Genomic DNA, 17777 nt, shown 5'->3' with positions numbered 1-17777 from the left:
CTCTGAGTTTGAGTCTCTCCAAATGCGGAAATTCGTAGGCGAAACAGCAAAGACATTGATCGCCAACAACACCATTGCTTCTGTGGTGAAATTGAATCCTCATCACAGGCCTTCTTCTCCAAATTACTGCTCTAATAGATCACATCTCCCTCCATCACTCTATTCACCCATTTCTTCTTATTCCATCATGGCTTCAACACCCCCTGTTACTGTTGAATCCCTTAACCCTAAGGTTCTCTTTCTTCCTCATTTGGTGTCAGTTTTGTATGATTCGCTTACCCACCGTTGCTATCATGTAGGATTTTCATTTGTTTTCTCTTTTAGTTTTCTTTTCTGGCCGGGTTTATTTATTGATGCGGGCATATGCTTCATTTTTTGTCTTGTCTTGTGATCAAACTGTTTAAAGACTTTGAGACTTTTTCAGATTTACATACTAGTAAGTCTATAAATATATTGTGCAAGAACATGATCGAAATGGTTAGTCTATGTGAAATCCAAAACTAATTCCTACTCCTAAAGCAGTATACTCCAACTTATTACATGATAGATGAATTATGTTTGTGCTCATATTCCCCTTTGTTTGCAGGTATTGAAATGTGAATATGCTGTTCGTGGTGAAATTGTCTCTGTGGCTGAGGTATACTACAGATTGTGTTGGCTAAGAACCAAATTACTTATGCATGCTAAGCACATATTCTCAATATAATTATTGTTAATGAACATATTGATATAAAGGGACTTCAATTTGTTATGATTTTGACTTCACTGCTATGCAAATGTTCTGATGCTTCAGTGCTACTGTATCACAGAAATTACAAGAAGACTTGCAAGCAAATCCAGGTTCACATCCTTTTGAGGAGGTATCACTTCTATGTATGATGTTTCTATGGTTGCATTAAAAAATTAATAGGAATTCTATGCTTGAATATAGAGTTCAAATATTTATACACTTGAGATGAGATGAAGGAGCATGCCTTCTGTTGGCTTCACCTGTAATGGCATATTTTTGTTCTGCCCAACTATGTAACTATGGCAGAAACTTTTGGGAATACATAAAATATGATTTCTTCTTCACTGATGGATTTCCTCTCAAATTTGGCAGATACTTTACTGTAATATTGGAAATCCACAACACCTTGGTCAAAAGCCGATAACTTTCTTCAGAGAGGTTGGAATGCTGCAACTTCACTGTGATGAGAAGTTATTGTTTCCACTCATGTGTGTTATGTTATGTCAGGTTCTTGCATTATGTGACCATCCTGCCTTATTGGACAAGAGGGAAACAATGGGTTTGTTTAGGTATGGATTTATTTATCTAGTATTTGTGTTTGTTTTTGTTTTCGCTAAGCAATCAAGATACAGATTTGGGTTTGGGAACTTATTCTAGACCATGATGCCTAAACTTTTACTGTGAATTATGGGATCTTGTGTGCCTTACTTATACTATTGACTTGTTCCAGTGTGGATTCCATAAAGCGAGCATCTTTGATCTTGGATCAAATACCTGGAAGAGCTACGGGTGCATATAGTCACAGTCAGGGTATTAAAGGATTGCGGGATACCATTGCTGCTGGTATTGAAGCTCGTGATGGTTTTCCCGCTGATCCAAATGATCTCTTCCTCACAGACGGTGCAAGTCCAGGGGTAAAATCTGGTTTTTTCTGTTTGTTGTAGAAAACTATCCGTGAAAGCCAAATTGATCAACTTTATAATCTTCCGGTGCCAGGTCCATATGATGATGCAGTTACTAATAAGATCAGAGAACGATGGAATTTTGTGTCCCATTCCTCAGTACCCTCTCTACTCTGCTTCCATTGCCCTTCATGGTGGCACTCTTGTATGTATTTTGTTCACCTGAAACTAAATCCTACAAATAACATATGGCAGATGACACCTGCATTCAAAATTGACATTTTTAGTGTTAAAAAGAAATATAGTAGAATAACACTTGCTGATTTTGCAGGTTCGTTATTATCTTGACGAAGCAACTGGGTGGGGATTGGAGATCTCTGAACTCAAAAAGCAGTTGGACGCTGCCAAGCAAAAGGGTATTACTGTTAGGGCCTTGGTTGCAATTAATCCAGGAAACCCAACAGGCCAGGTAAATGCATATAGATTCTCATCATATTAAGCCATGTTGTTCTTTAACGCAATCATTGGTGCCTTTCAGGCTTCAATCAATTACTATATTCACTCTTGTTGATACTATATAGGTTCTTGCTGAGGACAACCAAAGACAAATTGTGGACTTCTGCAAGAAAGAAGGTTTGGTTCTTTTGGCAGATGAGGTAAAGAATTTCTTCAAGATTTCTTGATTTTCATGAACCCATTTCATCTTAATAGTGGGCATATTTTAGACCATCTGACGTCAACAATCACGAAACTTTTTCAGGTATACCAAGAGAATATTTATGCTCCTGACAAGAAATTTCACTCGTTCAAGAAAATCTGCCGTTCCATGGGATATGGCGACAAGGATATCCCCTTGGTTTCTTTTCAATCCGTGTCTAAGGGTATGTTGTTTGGATAAACAAATACAGATTGTTGTACTAGAAGTAAACAAAGAATCTTCTACTTATGTGTTGCTTCAGGGTATCATGGTGAGTGTGGAAAAAGAGGTGGCTATATGGAGGTAACTGGTTTTAGTCCTGAGGTTCGGCAGCAGTTTTACAAGGTGGCATCGGTGAATCTTTGTTCGAATATTTCTGGCCAAATTCTTGCAAGTCTTGTCATGAGTCCTCCAAAGGTTGCTCCCTCTCTATGTAAATATATACATATAGGTGGCTTTGATGGATATGTGCATCAACATGATCCTGTATTCAGGTCGGAGATGAATCCTATGATGGCTATATGGGCGAGAGAGATGGAATCTTGAAATCGCTGGCAAGACGTGCTAAGGTTAGTTCAAATCAAGAAACCAAGATTTGATAATAGTATAATGCATTTGTTTCTTTGTTTGGAACCAATCATAAGTTGGATCTTGTGTTTGTTTTACAATAGACATTGGAAGATGCATTTAACAGCTTAGAGGGTGTGAGTTGCAATAGAGCAGAGGGTGCAATGTACCTTTTTCCAAACATTCGATTGCCGAATAAAGCTATAAAAGCGGCAGAAGGAGCTAAAAAAGCAGCAGATGCATATTATGCGATCCGTCTCCTTAATGCGACAGGTGTAGTTGTAGTTCCTGGCTCAGGTTTTGGTCAGGTAAGAATCAGTAGCAATATCAATAGAAGAAATATGTTTATTAATACAAATGGAGGGTGGTCTAAATCCATCATTATATTGGATGTTATGACAGGTCCCAGGAAGCTGGCATTTTAGGTGCACAATATTGCCTCAGGAGGACAAGATCCCAGCCATAGTTTCAAAATTGACAGATTTCCACAAGAAATTTATGGATGAATTTCGCGACTAAATGGATGCAAAAAGATTGAACAACTTTTGAATAATAAAGTTTTTAGTGGTCGTAATCCTTTTGATGTAAGGCTTCGTGTCTATTTATATATAGACGAATAACATGTTTTAGGTTTCCATTCGTATCTCTATTAATCTTTGAAAGTGGGTGATCTTAAAGCAAGGACTCCAAGCATACATGACTCAAAGGTTGTTTGCTTGGTTTTCATCAAGCATTATATAGATAAAGTTGTTTGTGTAGATTAATTTATGAATGTTAGTCGCACAGGTTTTTTTCATATAGATGGAATGAACAATTTTTAATCAAAAAAACATGGTTTTTTTTGTGTGTGTATAAAACTCTCTAAAAGCTTACTAAACAAGTCATTTTTTATATCATTAAATCACTACCAAACAGTCATGTATAACTAACATCGTGTGTCTAGTTAAGCTAATTAAGCAGCTAACAAACAAACTCTCACTCAAAAACAAACCCCCCTCTCTTAAATTCAACATGTGACATTTCTTGCTCGTTTTTATCAAAAGATGACATTTTTAAAGCTCAAAATGTAAGAAAAGAATAGATATAGACTCATTTGTAAAGATTCAGGGTCAAATATATCTACATATAGATATATTCATTAACATTATGTCATTGCATGCCATCTTGCACATGAAAAAGTAAAGTAGGAAAATATTTATGTGGGACATAACCACATACCAAAAACAAACCATCAAGTCATTTCCACCTCCACATGGCAGATATTAACAGTGCTACTTGCTGTTTAGAAAGAAACATTTTTTAAAAACTTAATCCATGATTTTGTCAACATAAATAGGATCTTGTGTTCAAATATCATACTTGACGCGGAAACAGAATAATATCTAAGCAATTTAGTACAAAATACATGTTCAAGGAAACCAAACAAAGCCCGTCTACAACTTATTCGCATTTCATAGGCGACTGATGACAGCTTCAACTTCTGCCGGGGTGTACAAGTGATAAGTAGGAGCAACCTTCGCAATATCCACATTATTGGGGGTTACCTGAACTCAAAACAAGCCAACCGTAAAGATGCTAACAAACCAGAATCAAATTGCTGCATTCACAAACTGCTTGTTGCATAAAATTTTACACATAACAAAGCATGATACAGATAATCTTCAACTGCTTATGCAATCTGTTCCACTATCCGACAAATGGCGACAATTATAAGCAAGACTAGAATTTCATTAAACAATTCTATCAGATATACCAGAAAAACCTGCTGGATATATCCTCTAAAAGTTATAGGAACAAAAGTCCAAGTTCTAAGCTTTCTTTGCTAAGATATATCCCACTGGCACCTAAACTCTTCAGGCATCATCTTTGGGAACAATTATAACGTCTAAAAGTTGTAGTAGCTTCTATACAGCACAAGCAAAACTGCTAATAATATACGAGTGCTTTTCCAATAAGCATAAACTAACTTGACAGTTTGTAAATCCCCACTAGATGATATGATATTACTTCCTTCGATGACACACATCATCAGTGAGGCCTAAATTTGTCTAGTTTGCCACGGGGAGCTTTGCATGAACTCCATGGACCAGTTAGGCCAAAGATGATACATGCCATGATCTCAAAAGAAGGGGAAAAAAGAAAAGTAGCCTCCGTAGATTAGGAAAACTGACCTTTTCTTCCATAACTTGCTTCAAAATGGAAAGAGCAATTATTTCAGCTTCTTTTAGCGTCAAGTCCTGCAAATATACATGTGGTGCAATCACAGTCAGTTATCTAGCATTTGGATTATTGGTGTTGGAGATACTAAAGAAAATTAACACACTATATGAGACCTTGTTATATTGCTCCTGCAGAGAGCTGTCAGCACCTTCAGAGCCTGAGCCTATAGCTTTCCCATTGCATTGCCAAAATGTGCCCGATGGATCTGTATAGTATCTGCATACAACAGTTCCCTTAGAACTCTAATCCTCACATACCATACATGCTAATTCACATAATACTATAAGTTGTCATGTTACCAAACCAAACATGGCCAGTATATCCCACCCGGAGGGGGTCGAGGGTAAAATTTAGGAAGACCTAACCTCTACTCTAAAGCGTAGAGCGATTGTTTCTGTGAAAACACCCGGCTTGTGAAAAATGTGAAAGAGAATGTCAAATGGAGAAAATTAGCCCAAAATTTTTGAGAAAGTGTAAAAAAAAGAACTTTAAGACAAGAAGGCAAGTACTACAAATTTTGAAAAACTAGTTATGAGTAAGCAATAACATACAAACAAAAGCAAGAACAAGAAAACAAAAGTGGTCATATTAAAAATGAAAAAGACAAAAAAAAAAAAGGATAAAATGTATAAATTTCTGCATTAGCAAACAGGCGGCAGGAAAATATCCCTGATACTGGTAGTCTGGTACAAGTTTGCCCTCCTTGAGCGAAAGCATAGTTAAAACTGTAACAGCAATCAAGAAACCTCAGAACTTCACTCTCAAGACCTTGTGACTACCAATCTTTCTAACATAAAAAGAAATCCATATCATTCCTAAATAGAATTTTCATAAATTCCTGAAATGCAACTGTGGACTCATTATGGTCTAATCTGTTCAAGAAGCCATCAATTGATGGTGCATTGACCGATGTAATAATGTTGATCAACATATCTCCAGGTTCATCTAGTGAGTATGTGTTGTGTGTATACAGAATCCTGTATATTCTGAGTTCATGTACCTTATGCTGTTATGCAAGTACTACAAGCACTAAACAAAAGACACGGTATAAGAATATTAAAACTCTTCTTTTTCTTTATAATTAGTAAACTGAATTTATTACTTTACAAACAATACCGAGTTAGATAAATAAAACCAAATATGACGAAATAATTATTTGTACTTACAGACTAGGACCATTTTCATCATGGCCAGCAATAAGAAGAGATACCCCAAAAGGCCGAGACTGCAAAAAAAATAAACTTTTTATATATTAGTTGATGAGTGTAACACACGGCCACTAAATACCATCTGAACCACAACAGCCACCCCAGTTAACACCCAAAAGCACCCTACCACCAAATATTACCACACACAGCATCTAACTCCTACTGATACAGCCATCAAAATCACCGGTTACCCTCACACGGTCGTTGCCTAACAAAGTAATACCTAGATATTTTCCCACTATAACAGCTCAATGAAATCAATAAGCATGCAGGGAGAGGCGATCATAGAAGATCGTTAACACTGATTCATTATAACAAGACTCATACACAAACGATAGTGAAAAACTTGTCCTTCAACCAAAAATTGAAACAAAGATACCATAATTTGCTTAAATTGCAAGAAAACAAGAATCACAGTGATAAGTTGAATTGCTAACCATAGATTCTTCATCTCCTTCACCAAATCGCAGGGCCAGATCACACAGGGCTTGGGTAGTGGACTCAACAGTCATTGGCTCACCATACGAAAACCTATGATTCTGAAACAATATAACTAAAACTCAATATCAATATGAAACTCATTCCTAGTGAATAAAATAGCGACTGATGATCATGTCACCTGGGTCTCAACACGTGCATGTTCAACGAGTGTGCGGGCATCTGCAATTAATCCACTCATGGCACAGCCAATATGCTCATCAATTTCCATAATTTTCTCAACACTACTAGGTTCCTGAGATAACAAGTAATGTTTGAGTAGAACTGTCGCTTTAACTTCAAAATGACAAAATAATAGTCAGGTGAAATAAAAATCATTCATTTAATAGCAGTAAACTAATTACACGAATAAGAAATGCAATGGCAGTATAACCAACACCAGACATAATTCTTCCTGCATCTCCTGGCTCTGAAATAACAGTATATGTCTATTCTATATCATATTTAGGGTTTCTAAGTTCATGTAGCCACCATTTGGTATATACAACTTCTAATTAAAGTTCATGTGATTCTCATAGTAAAACTTGGACACAGATTAGCTATGAACTTAAATAGCTCACCACAAATAAGCTACAACAGAACCCGCATGAAAGAAAAATTTCACATTGGTGATTACACATACAGGACTCATGTTTGGTTTGCATGTGATAGTAATACCCCTCTATGACTCGATGAATTCTGAAAAAAAGAGCACTTGAAGAACTCTAAAAGCAGCTCCTCTTGAAGTTCCTAAATGAGCTAGTGGCTACATATAATTTTCTCATACATTATTATAGTTAATGTATTGGCACGATAAACACAAACTTAAATTTTTTATAGCACCTATTGTCTGTTTCCAAGTACCAATGCTTCAAATACCGTACAATGATTGTCTTGTGGACCTGACCTTTTATATGTTCCACAAGACTATAGTCCTACTGCAAAACATGATTTGCTTCTTGCCAACTATTCCAAGTAATTTCCAGCATAAGTTTCTACCCACAATCCATTATGCAGTTCAAAATCATAAATCACATCCTAACTTTCTCTGCATGTCTTACGACTTATGAGCCATGAAACCAAACAGTCGAAAGCATAATGAAAAGGTTGTACACCATAATGTTTTCTGGTTTCTGAACCACCAGAAACCTAGGAAAGAACCAAATGGTGGTAAAATGTTTTACTCCCAACTTATTCCTGATTATATGATATGCCAAAACTATCATATTGCCCTAATACCTCCACATCATGACAACAAAAAATACTACTGCAACCAATCAACAGGTCAAGCATAAAACAGCAGGCAATATCCTACTTAGCGTGTAGCTATGGTTATTATAATATTCAAATATAAGAAATCCACTTAAAGAAACGAAATTCCGTTTCATATCAACTCATAATATTAGTTCAGAATTGCAGCATCAAGCAAATTGATGCAACTATGCAAGAACATTTCATGTTTTCATTGCAAAAAGAGCAGCTTTAAAGCGAAACCCAATCATCAGATAAGCTCGTGTGACATACAATATGATTGTGCTAATAAATAAGAACATAGAAATTCAGAGGAGAATTGTTAAGGCACTTAATATCTCATCACGTATTTAAATAGACAATAGATAGCTTTCTAAAAAAGTTTGATAGTTTACAGTGATAGTAGCAAGCACAGACATCTAACAACCATCCCTACCCAACAGATAGAACAAAAACTCACCAGATAACACCTAAGGCACTTGAACCTTCACCACAAATTTAAGTAGCAGCATGGACAATGTCCATAATGTTTGGTCATCTATATGCTGCCCAAATATTCTAGAACGAGACCCACACAACGACAGAGAACAAATAATAGACGTACCAGAAGTGGTGAGGTAATACGCTTTTCAACAGCAAGAACGACCCCTTCCTTGGTCTTCAAACCAATGGCTGTTGAACCCAACTGTAATCATGAACAGCCAAGCACACACACATTGAAATTATTTCATGGTAATCACAATATAAGACAAACAAAATCAAACAGTATACAGCCACAAAACTTCAAAACATTCACCTTGATGGCTTCAATGGCATATTCAACCTGAAATAACCGGCCTTCTGGAGAGAAGGTGTTAACACCCCTATCATACTCGGTCCTACATAAACCCAAACATCAACTTAAAATATGGATTTTAGGATACCAATCCAAGCCCATGATTATACACATTGAAAAGAGAATATGAAATTTGTTCCGTCTGGATTTTCTTTGTCACTTGAGTGGGAAGCTTGATAAACTACGCCATTTGAAAATTAAATTCGGCCCAATTAATTAGGGCACGGAAAGCATGATGCCTTGTCGCCGCCGCTCATTGTGTTTTTCCCGAGTAAAAAGGATAAAATTCTCACCCCAAATTCGAAAAGGAAAAGAAACCAGATTTGCAATCAGAATCCATTTACCTGGTTAGAAACATCTTCGATTCAGTTTAACAGCTTAATAGATCTCTGCAATGCAATTGATTAACGTATTAGTATGCATAATTAGGTTCCAGAAGGGAAACTAATCAGATTCAAGGGTTTAAATTGGTAGACTTAGCCGACTAAGACCAAAACATAATTCAATGTTAAACTATCCTATGAATCAGCGAATCAAACAAGTACCGTTGATGACAGATTAGTATGAATAATGGAATCAGAACGTACCTGTTTGTTTATGATAGATTAGCTCCAAGAGAAAAGATTGGCGATGTCCTCCGATTGAAAGTGTATTTATTCGAGTATAAGCCCTTCTTGGGAAGCAAGGCAATGGTGGTTCTTTGTAACTGGACCAGATCGGGTCGTCAGTTTTACCCGGCCCAAATATAAAATACAGGGTCCGATAAGTAAGCCTTAAGACCCAAATCCTTCGTGATTTGTTATTGGGCCTACGATTGCCTATTTGATCTTACCTGAGCCCAACGGCCCTATTAGATTGTTTTAGAGCAAAATCCACAAAATAACAATTTACTTTCATAATTTTTTTTATTATAACATTGTATTTTCAGTTTTTCTTATTACAGCGATGTACTTTCAAACTATTTTTTATTAAAACATTCTACTTTGAAAAATTTACCCATTATAGCATTAGGTAACATTTTGATTTAAATTTACTCATTATATCAGGCTTTCATGTCACCTCATTGTCCACGTAGGCTGTCCACATGTACTATAGTGATGTGACTTTCTTATTACAACATTGTACTTTCAAAATTATTTTATTATAGCATCTACTAGTTCTTATTAAACAATGTACTTTTAATTTTAATATATAGATATTTTACATATTATTTAATAAATATATTAAATGAATTAAAAAATATCTAAATTATTCATTACTATACGAATATTAATAAAACTAGTATAAGACAATTTATCTGGCTAATATTTTTAAAACATGTATTTTTTTGAAAAAATAAATAAGAATTGTTCTCTTTTTACCAAAAAAAAAAATATTATCTTTTAAAAATTATATTATATTTGTTCAAAAACTTTTACTTAACGTATAAATATATTAAATTACTTAGTTTTTTTTAATTATTCATTAATATAACAATATTAAAAAATTGTAAAACACAATTTATTTTGTTAACATTTTAAAGAGAACTTTAAAATATATGTATTTTTTTKAACAACATRAAATAAGAARTRTTACTTTTTTTATAAAMAAAATATATCTCAAAAATAATATAGCATATTTATTTAAGAAATATTTTACTCTAAAATATTTAATTTACATCCAACTTAATAAGAAAAAGTCAAAAAAATTAACTATTTTTTTAAATCACTAATAATAATTTGAAATAGATTTTTATTTTTATTTTAATTAAGTCATCAAAATGATGTGTCATCCACATCACCTCATTAAAGTCACACAGGCAAAAAAAAAGTCAATGGGTTAACCGGTTTAAAAGGTAACAAGTTATCAATTGCTATATTGGGTAGATTTTTTAAAGTGTGATGCTTTAATAAAAAATAATTTGAAAATACATTGTTGTAATAAGAAAAAACAAAATTAGAATGCTATAATAAGAAAATTTATGAAAGTAAGTTGCTATTTCATACATTTAACTCTTTGTTTTATTATTATCGAAACATCGAGTGAAGTACAAACTTGGTCAAAATCAACACTTACAGTTTCAAAGTTACAAAATGGATAGCTATCACGGTTTGCGAAAATGTCTGTATTCGATCTCTTCCTTTTAACGGCCTTCAAAAACCAGTTAAATGAAGAAAATTTTCATTCGTTTATCAATAACAATTATCTTTTACCCAATCACCCAAAGCCTATCCCACACCAAGGTTTCTTTTAATTGTTTACACTTAAGTCATGTCTTTTATTTACACTCGTACTTTTCTTATCTGTTTCTTCCATCACTGTAAATGCAACATTCTTGATGGATGTCTAAATAGTGGATTTGTGGACCCAAAGACTTTGGTTTCGAAAACAATACATATTAGTATGTATTTAGTCATTTATATCCGAATTTATATGGTTAAAAGAGAGAGCAAATCACCTTCACATGATTACATATATGTATATATATATATATATATATGCCTGTGTGTGTGCAGCCGCATATATATATATATATATATATATATATAGAGAGAGAGAGAGAGAGAGAGAGAGAGAATGGGGCAACTACTAGCATTTTAAGAAATGGGTTTTTGAGTTTGTTCGCCAAAAGAACAAATGCTTCGAAGATAGAGAAGCCATGTGCTCCACCTCTGACCACTGCCATCACATTCTGGTTCAGTAATGGTGATCAGAAAACACCCTACAATAACAAAAACAAAAACAACCCTCTAATCCATTCTCCCATCTTACATTATCTTGTTTGCAATGAACATGTAATTAGAATCAATTTCCAGTCCATTAACTACAGCAAGCATAAAGATAATCTTGTCTTAATTCCAATTAACATAATAAAATCGGTGCATTAACTTGTGTATATATACACACACAGAAGAGGACAGAGACCAACATTATATCCATGTACAAATCTGACACTGACACATATAAAAAGGATTTGCTGTTATAATGACTTGTGCATCTTGCATCAAAACTTGCACCCTAAACAAAAGCAGGGGAAGGAGACTGTCCAAGATTCCAATCTTGTGTATATTTCTCTGCCATGAACTGACCACACATGCTACCTTTTTTACACATCTTAACCATTTCTTTTCTTTTGTTTTTATCTTGTTATATATTCTTGTACAAATGCTAGTAAAACTTTGAATGCTAATTTCCCTTCAGTAACTTTCACCACTTGTTATTCTCTTCTTTGAATTGAATCCCATGGGATTCACTATTCATGTCCATCTCAAGCTACAAATAAAATGCTACTTTTAAACCATCATTAAGGATGAAGATTGCTACATGGGAAGCAACCACATGAACGACCATACCCCGAAAAATGCATGCTTTCATGGACGTTCATCATCTTCTCTGTTCCCATATTTATCTTTTGAATTTCAACATTGTGCTCGCGTTGTGCTGCCGCTCTCAGTTCTTCCGCTTTTCTATGAACACTTGCCATCCTCCTCATCATCTTCTCCTCAAATTTCGATCTCATTTTCTGAATCTTTACCTGTTAATATCATCCAAATCCACATACCAACATCATTTACAGATCCAAAATAACATTCAAGTCAAATCCACAAGTCTTTATTTAGTTATATTTTAATATTTCTAGCTTTTGTTTGCATGCATGCCATCGTTGGAACTCTTGTAGAAGTAATAGTTTAATCACTTTGGGATTGAAATGTCAAACTTGAAGCCCATCTCCCAATAAATAATACTGTAAATTAATAGTATCTTCGCATGGGGTTTGGAAAGTTGCAGTCTTTTAACATAGTCAAGCATCAAGTATTAAAAAAGATTGAAATCGTGGATACTTTTGCTGCTGTCTTACAAGTTATGTCCATAATCTTGCATTGGAACGACAACAAAGTAAGATGTTTCAAGGCTAGAAGTGGTGAGGGGCTCAATGCTATGAGGACCGAACTAGAGTCCAGACAAAGTCCTCCAAATGCAGTCAACATAATCTAGTCATTGTTCACACACATAAATAAGAATGAAACCTCTATCATGACGAATTTGATTGGAATGGGCTGTTTGGTTAGTTTTTAATCAAGTCTCGTATGGATTAATCTGTCCGTATAAATTAGGAAGGTCTTTGTTTGAAAGGGTTTTTTCATGGATAGAAATAACATATTTTTCAATTGAGTGGGCTTTTTCATAGATGGAAGAATCATATATTTTTAATTGGGAGAGAGATGTTTACAAAAAATTGGCTTTCCTCATAAAGGGCCCTCCAAGGAGCTTATTGAATAAACCACTTTCTATATTATTAAGTCACTAACAAACATGTCAATGTATAGCTGACAGAATAAGCTATGAGTCTAATTAAGCTCCTAAGAAACGAGCCCTAAGTTTTGGTGGTTTTTGTGATTTGCTCGAAAAGAAAACTACACCGATGATTCAAGAAATGATCTTTTACCTCAAGTTTTCTTGATTGAGCTTCTGCTTTAGCATTTTGGAGGTTCACCCAAGCTTGGATTTTGGCTTCTTCTCTCTGGTACCTACATATAATCAGCAAAGTCAGCTCTCATAATCCAAAACTAATTATTTGAGGAACTCAATGCTTGGAATGGGGACAAAATGGGTTACATTTTTCATTAAGCATATTGACATATTCACCTTAGGTGGGATTTAGTCTTTCCTTCTTCATCCCAAGCACAAGCTCTAGGCTCTGGAATGCTTTTTGGGCATTCATTGCTCATCTCAAAGTGTCTCAAACTCTTGGATATATCTTCTTCTTCCTCCTCCCTTGAGCTCCAATTGCAAGTAACTGAATCAAATGGTGTCTCTAGTTGTAACTTAGCTAAATGACACTCTTGTAAGTCTGCAATATCAAAGGAGCTGCTGGGATTTAATAATGTCAACGGGCCTGACATATTTGCAGGGGTATTATGTCGTGGCGGAGACAAGCAATTGAACGGTGTGGGGCACCGTGAGGTGGTGGAGCTTCCATCTGGTGTCATATTGGTTCCAGTTTCTCTGTGTTTAACTTCATGAACAACTTCTGTGGAGGCATCTTTCATGGAATTCTCCTGTAAATGACTGAATAGAAACCCTTGGTTGATTGGCACCAAGCATTTGAATCTTGAAACATTGGCTTCCGATCCATTTGTGAATTTGTCTGCAACCATAAAAAGATTTACATATTTGATGTTCGATCAAAGCTTCAAGAATTACACACTACTTGAAGATTTAATGTCAGTTGTGTCCCATACTTATGAACCATATTATAGTAATAATTTCAGGAATAAATGCTCTTAAAAACACCACCTCCCAAATTTGGACTATGAACATCAATAATGTAATGAAGCAAGGCATTTTAACTAAGATTTGTGGCAAGAAAAAACCCAACTGAAGGTTTAAACTAGGCATGCAAATTATCAAATGGTTGGTGAGCATCTAAATAAAAGGAAGAAAATTGTATCATGATGGGGAGCAAATGATGAAAAATGAAAAGAGGACAAGAGAGAAGAAGAAGAAGATGTTTACCTTTTAGAAGTACGTCAGAGGAATCTGAGGCTGAGACCCCATTGAAAGGTCTGGCTGAGTTATGGTGATGGTGGTCCTGTTCCATAGAAACAGTAGTTGGAACTTGAAAACCATAAATTGCTTTGGAGACCTTTTCCTCTGAAGAAACTTCTGTTTTATGATGATTTCCCTGTTTCATGATAAGCCCATTACTGCCAGCATTATTACTAGACTGTTTGGACACAAAATCTGGGGATTTGACAAATCCATGAAGATGATGATGGGCAGGGGAATCAGGTCCACTAATGAGCCATTTCTCAGCATCATCCCATTTTGAAGGAAAGTTCTTTCTTGACCCAACACTAAAGCTAAAAACGGGTCGACCCGGCGTAGGTGGCGCTTCCACCACATTACTCTTAGTCACGGCTCCATCTTTCCTCGCCATCGGGAATAACTTAACCAAATTGGAGGTCTCCTTGAGACTAGTAAGGTTACAAAGGTTGTTATCAGGAAATCTATCATCAAATGGGTCCTCTTTTCTTGCTTCAACTCCCTGTAAAACAGAAGAAAAAAATCAATCAAAAAGGATGAATTTTTATTTCAAGAAAGAAGAAAGAATGTATTATTAATATAACCTGAGGTTGGGGATGGGGATGGGGATGATGGTTGGAGGTTTTGAGGTCCATGATAATAATGGAGTTAGGGTGAAGGGTAGATAGGATGGAATCTGTTATTTAGAAGGAAAAAAGTGGGTGAAAGGAAGGAAAAACAGGAGAATGCTGAAGTAGGAAAGAAGGGAGTGACTGCTGGATAATGAGATGGTCCTCCTGCATCCTCAGGCTCAACAACTGGTCAATACATTTAAAAAGAAAACGCAGAGGTCTGCTCTGCTCAACTCAACTCAACTCAACTCAACTCACATGCCACTCTTCACCAACGTTAAGATTAGGACAAACTTGTTTTTCTTTTCTTTTCTTTTTTCCTTCTTGTCAACCGTGACGTTTCAAACAATTTGTATATATTTATATTTATATTTATAATTATATTGTATTATAAAATATTTTTATAAAAAATTCTTAAAAACTATTTTTTATGTATAAAATATTATTTTTTTATACATATTACTTAAAATTTATTATTACTGGTAATTTTGCATAAGTACAACTTCATTTTTAAATTCGTGTAACTAATTGCAAATAAACGTAATCAAATACAGAATAAATATCAATTTTAAATATAATTAAGATAATCATTGAGTTCTAACAGAATATCTAATTAAGATACATATCCATTTTTAAATTCATGTAACTAATTGCAGATAAACATAATCAAATACATAAAATCATTTTTTTTTGCATGAAATACCGTTTATTAATGTATATTACTTAAAATTCAAGATTACAAGTAAGTTTGCGTAAGTACAACTTATTAAAGTTCTATTTTTAAATTCGTGTAACTAACTGCAGATAAAAATAATTAAATACATGATAAATATCTATTTTAGATATATAGAATTAAAATATAATTAAGATAATTATTGAGTTCTACCAGAATGTTTAATTATTATATTTATAAAAAATTATATCATTAAACCAAAAATATATTATGTTGTTATTAAATCTAAATTAAGTTATAATTAAAAATTGAATTAAAAAATTTACACCAAAAAACGAGAACTATTAATAGTTAATTTGATACTAATATCGATTTTTTTTTTCAAAATTTTATGTTATATTTAAATTTATATTTCATTCAAAAATAAAAACACTATCGTTTTTTTAAAACCACATAAAATTGTATTATATTAATAGAGGGGAAAAAAACTAAACATTAAAATTGAGATTTATCTCATTGTATTACATGAATACTTTTCTAATCTCAACCAATCTTAAAATAATGGTCTTGCAATACTCAAATTGATAACCTTCATTTATAATTTTGATGGTACCGAGAATCTCAAAAAGAGGGGTATGTGTTTATGCATATTTTTCGATTTTGTTATAGAAGCTCCAAGTGGTAAATAATGAAGATGGAATAGAAACTAGATATATGTTTTTGTTTCTATTCATATGTGGTGGGGTTGGAGATGGAGTTAAAACCATTGTTTATGTTAATGGCCTCCATTAGTTTGGTGTGTGTGTTTTTTTTAATGAAATAATCATTAATGTGTATTTGGTATGTATGACACTACAAAAATACGAATCATTATTTCATTTAAAACATAATTCTCTTTTAAAACAATTTTATTTTTTACATTTTGTTCATTCTTTAAATCTTAGTTAGAGTAAACTGCAAATTTGGTCCCTATAGTATGTTGTTTTTTGTGATTTTAGTCCCTACAAAATTTTTATTGCAAGAAAAACCTCTTGGTATATAAAAGTTTGTGGTTTGAGTCCCTACCCACTAGCACCATTAAAAATACCCATTAAACCGAGAGTATTGTGGTCTTTTATCTTTGATTTCCAATTAAAAATTAAACAAATATTATATTATATATATCATTCCTCATTTGTAGATTTCACACAACACCATTAAATCATAGCAAAAGAGGAAAAATAAAGGAAATCAAAAGAACCCTAGATGGCTAATAATGAACTTGATGGTGTTCGTATGAGCCGAAGGGATCAATGTTGTTTGTATGACCTGAAATGCGTAGCCATGCACAAAAGTTGATACTGTCCCATTCGTCGCCTTGATCTCTCTGTTTCACTCTCATAGGCACATCCCTCATGCACCTCCTTAATTACAGTCAGTCGTGGTTAATTAGTCATCTTACCAACGCTAAACAATTGTCATGTCATATCTAAATACCAAATACATACAATAGTTTATAGACTCTTTTAACGAGACTAAAAAAACACTACTTATGAGGTAGACACCGAGGTATTTAAGATAAGTTTAATAAGAACACAAATATGATTGTTGAAAATCTATAGAATAATGGGGATCTATGGAAACATTATAATTGGATATTGAATTGGAAGCAATAAAATTGGTTTGGGCAGACAGTGGCACAAACTCATTAATGGAAATTTCATTATATTTTCAAACCAATAATTATTTTCCCTATTTAAACCTTTGTCTTCCCTACTCTACCTTTACTTAAATAGCACATAACCATCTCTTTATACATTGCTTGTGTACATATTTATAAAATAGATGGTCAAAAACGGGTCTTGTATCGGTCGCAATTGAAAATCATATGATCAACCTAGGTGTGGTTATAAGTCGTTGTTTCATTGGGACGGTTTCCAATTTAAAAAAATTATTCTATTTTGCATAAATGTGTCATACATGTTTTTATAATTACGATTTTTGAAATGCAGTACTAAAATACATTTTAGATAGTATATTTAAGGAGATAAAATCTTGAAAAAATTGTATCATGATTTATAAAAAAAAAAAAAAAAAAAAA

The 17777-nt window shown here is 33.9% G+C and overlaps 3 protein-coding genes across 3 annotated transcripts; 1 reads left to right on the top strand and 2 right to left on the bottom strand.

The window, feature by feature from the left end:
- The first annotated feature begins 22 nt into the window (after positions 1-22).
- Positions 23-3432, top strand: LOC112510118 (alanine aminotransferase 2-like). The gene is made up of 14 exons (XM_025115420.1): positions 23-232; positions 587-637; positions 810-860; positions 1103-1168; positions 1238-1299; positions 1461-1644; positions 1727-1837; positions 1964-2101; positions 2214-2288; positions 2393-2513; positions 2592-2746; positions 2824-2898; positions 3001-3204; positions 3299-3432. Exons 1-14 carry the CDS (start codon positions 23-25, stop codon positions 3413-3415), a joined length of 1620 nt encoding a protein of 539 aa, XP_024971188.1. The 3' UTR covers positions 3416-3432.
- A 741-nt stretch (positions 3433-4173) lies between these two features.
- On the bottom strand, positions 4174-9546 carry LOC112509638 (proteasome subunit alpha type-5). Its single transcript, XM_025114704.1, has 10 exons — positions 9475-9546; positions 9232-9276; positions 8849-8930; positions 8657-8737; positions 6944-7057; positions 6762-6863; positions 6283-6341; positions 5230-5332; positions 5068-5133; positions 4174-4440 (listed from the first exon to the last, which is right to left on the bottom strand). The coding sequence occupies exons 2-10, from the start codon at positions 9243-9245 to the stop codon at positions 4348-4350; spliced, it is 714 nt and encodes a 237-aa protein (XP_024970472.1). The 5' UTR covers positions 9246-9276; positions 9475-9546; the 3' UTR covers positions 4174-4347.
- A 2375-nt stretch (positions 9547-11921) lies between these two features.
- Positions 11922-15137, bottom strand: LOC112510128. The gene is made up of 5 exons (XM_025115433.1): positions 14998-15137; positions 14384-14915; positions 13514-14015; positions 13314-13395; positions 11922-12401 (listed from the first exon to the last, which is right to left on the bottom strand). Exons 1-5 carry the CDS (start codon positions 15046-15048, stop codon positions 12171-12173), a joined length of 1398 nt encoding a protein of 465 aa, XP_024971201.1. The 5' UTR covers positions 15049-15137; the 3' UTR covers positions 11922-12170.
- Positions 15138-17777: the final 2640 nt, after the last annotated feature.

The sequence above is a fragment of the Cynara cardunculus genome (assembly GCF_001531365.2).
Source record: "Cynara cardunculus var. scolymus isolate 2C chromosome LG 3, CcrdV1, whole genome shotgun sequence".
Lineage (NCBI taxonomy): Eukaryota > Viridiplantae > Streptophyta > Magnoliopsida > Asterales > Asteraceae > Cynara > Cynara cardunculus.
This window is presented reverse-complemented; position numbering and strand designations above follow the sequence as displayed.

What these genes read in the sequence shown, in the direction of transcription:
- LOC112510118 (XM_025115420.1), top strand. Translation starts at nt 23, where the DNA reads ATGCGGAAATTCGTAGGCGAAACAGCAAAGACATTGATCGCCAACAAC. An exon ending in CAGACGGTGCAAGTCCAGGG is followed by an intron (nt 1,645 to 1,726) that starts GTAAAATCTGGT and finishes TTCCGGTGCCAG; the next exon opens with GTCCATATGATGATGCAGTT. An exon ending in CCCTTCATGGTGGCACTCTT is followed by an intron (nt 1,838 to 1,963) that starts GTATGTATTTTG and finishes CTGATTTTGCAG; the next exon opens with GTTCGTTATTATCTTGACGA.
- LOC112509638 (XM_025114704.1), bottom strand. An exon ending in ATGCCATTGAAGCCATCAAG is followed by an intron (nt 8,738 to 8,848) that starts GTGAATGTTTTG and finishes TCATGATTACAG; the next exon opens with TTGGGTTCAACAGCCATTGG. An exon ending in AGCAAGTTATGGAAGAAAAG is followed by an intron (nt 4,441 to 5,067) that starts GTCAGTTTTCCT and finishes TTTTGAGTTCAG; the next exon opens with GTAACCCCCAATAATGTGGA.
- LOC112510128 (XM_025115433.1), bottom strand. Translation starts at nt 15,048, where the DNA reads ATGGACCTCAAAACCTCCAACCATCATCCCCATCCCCATCCCCAACCT. An exon ending in ATCCCCATCCCCAACCTCAG is followed by an intron (nt 14,916 to 14,997) that starts GTTATATTAATA and finishes TCTGTTTTACAG; the next exon opens with GGAGTTGAAGCAAGAAAAGA. An exon ending in AAGACTAAATCCCACCTAAG is followed by an intron (nt 13,396 to 13,513) that starts GTGAATATGTCA and finishes GATTATATGTAG; the next exon opens with GTACCAGAGAGAAGAAGCCA.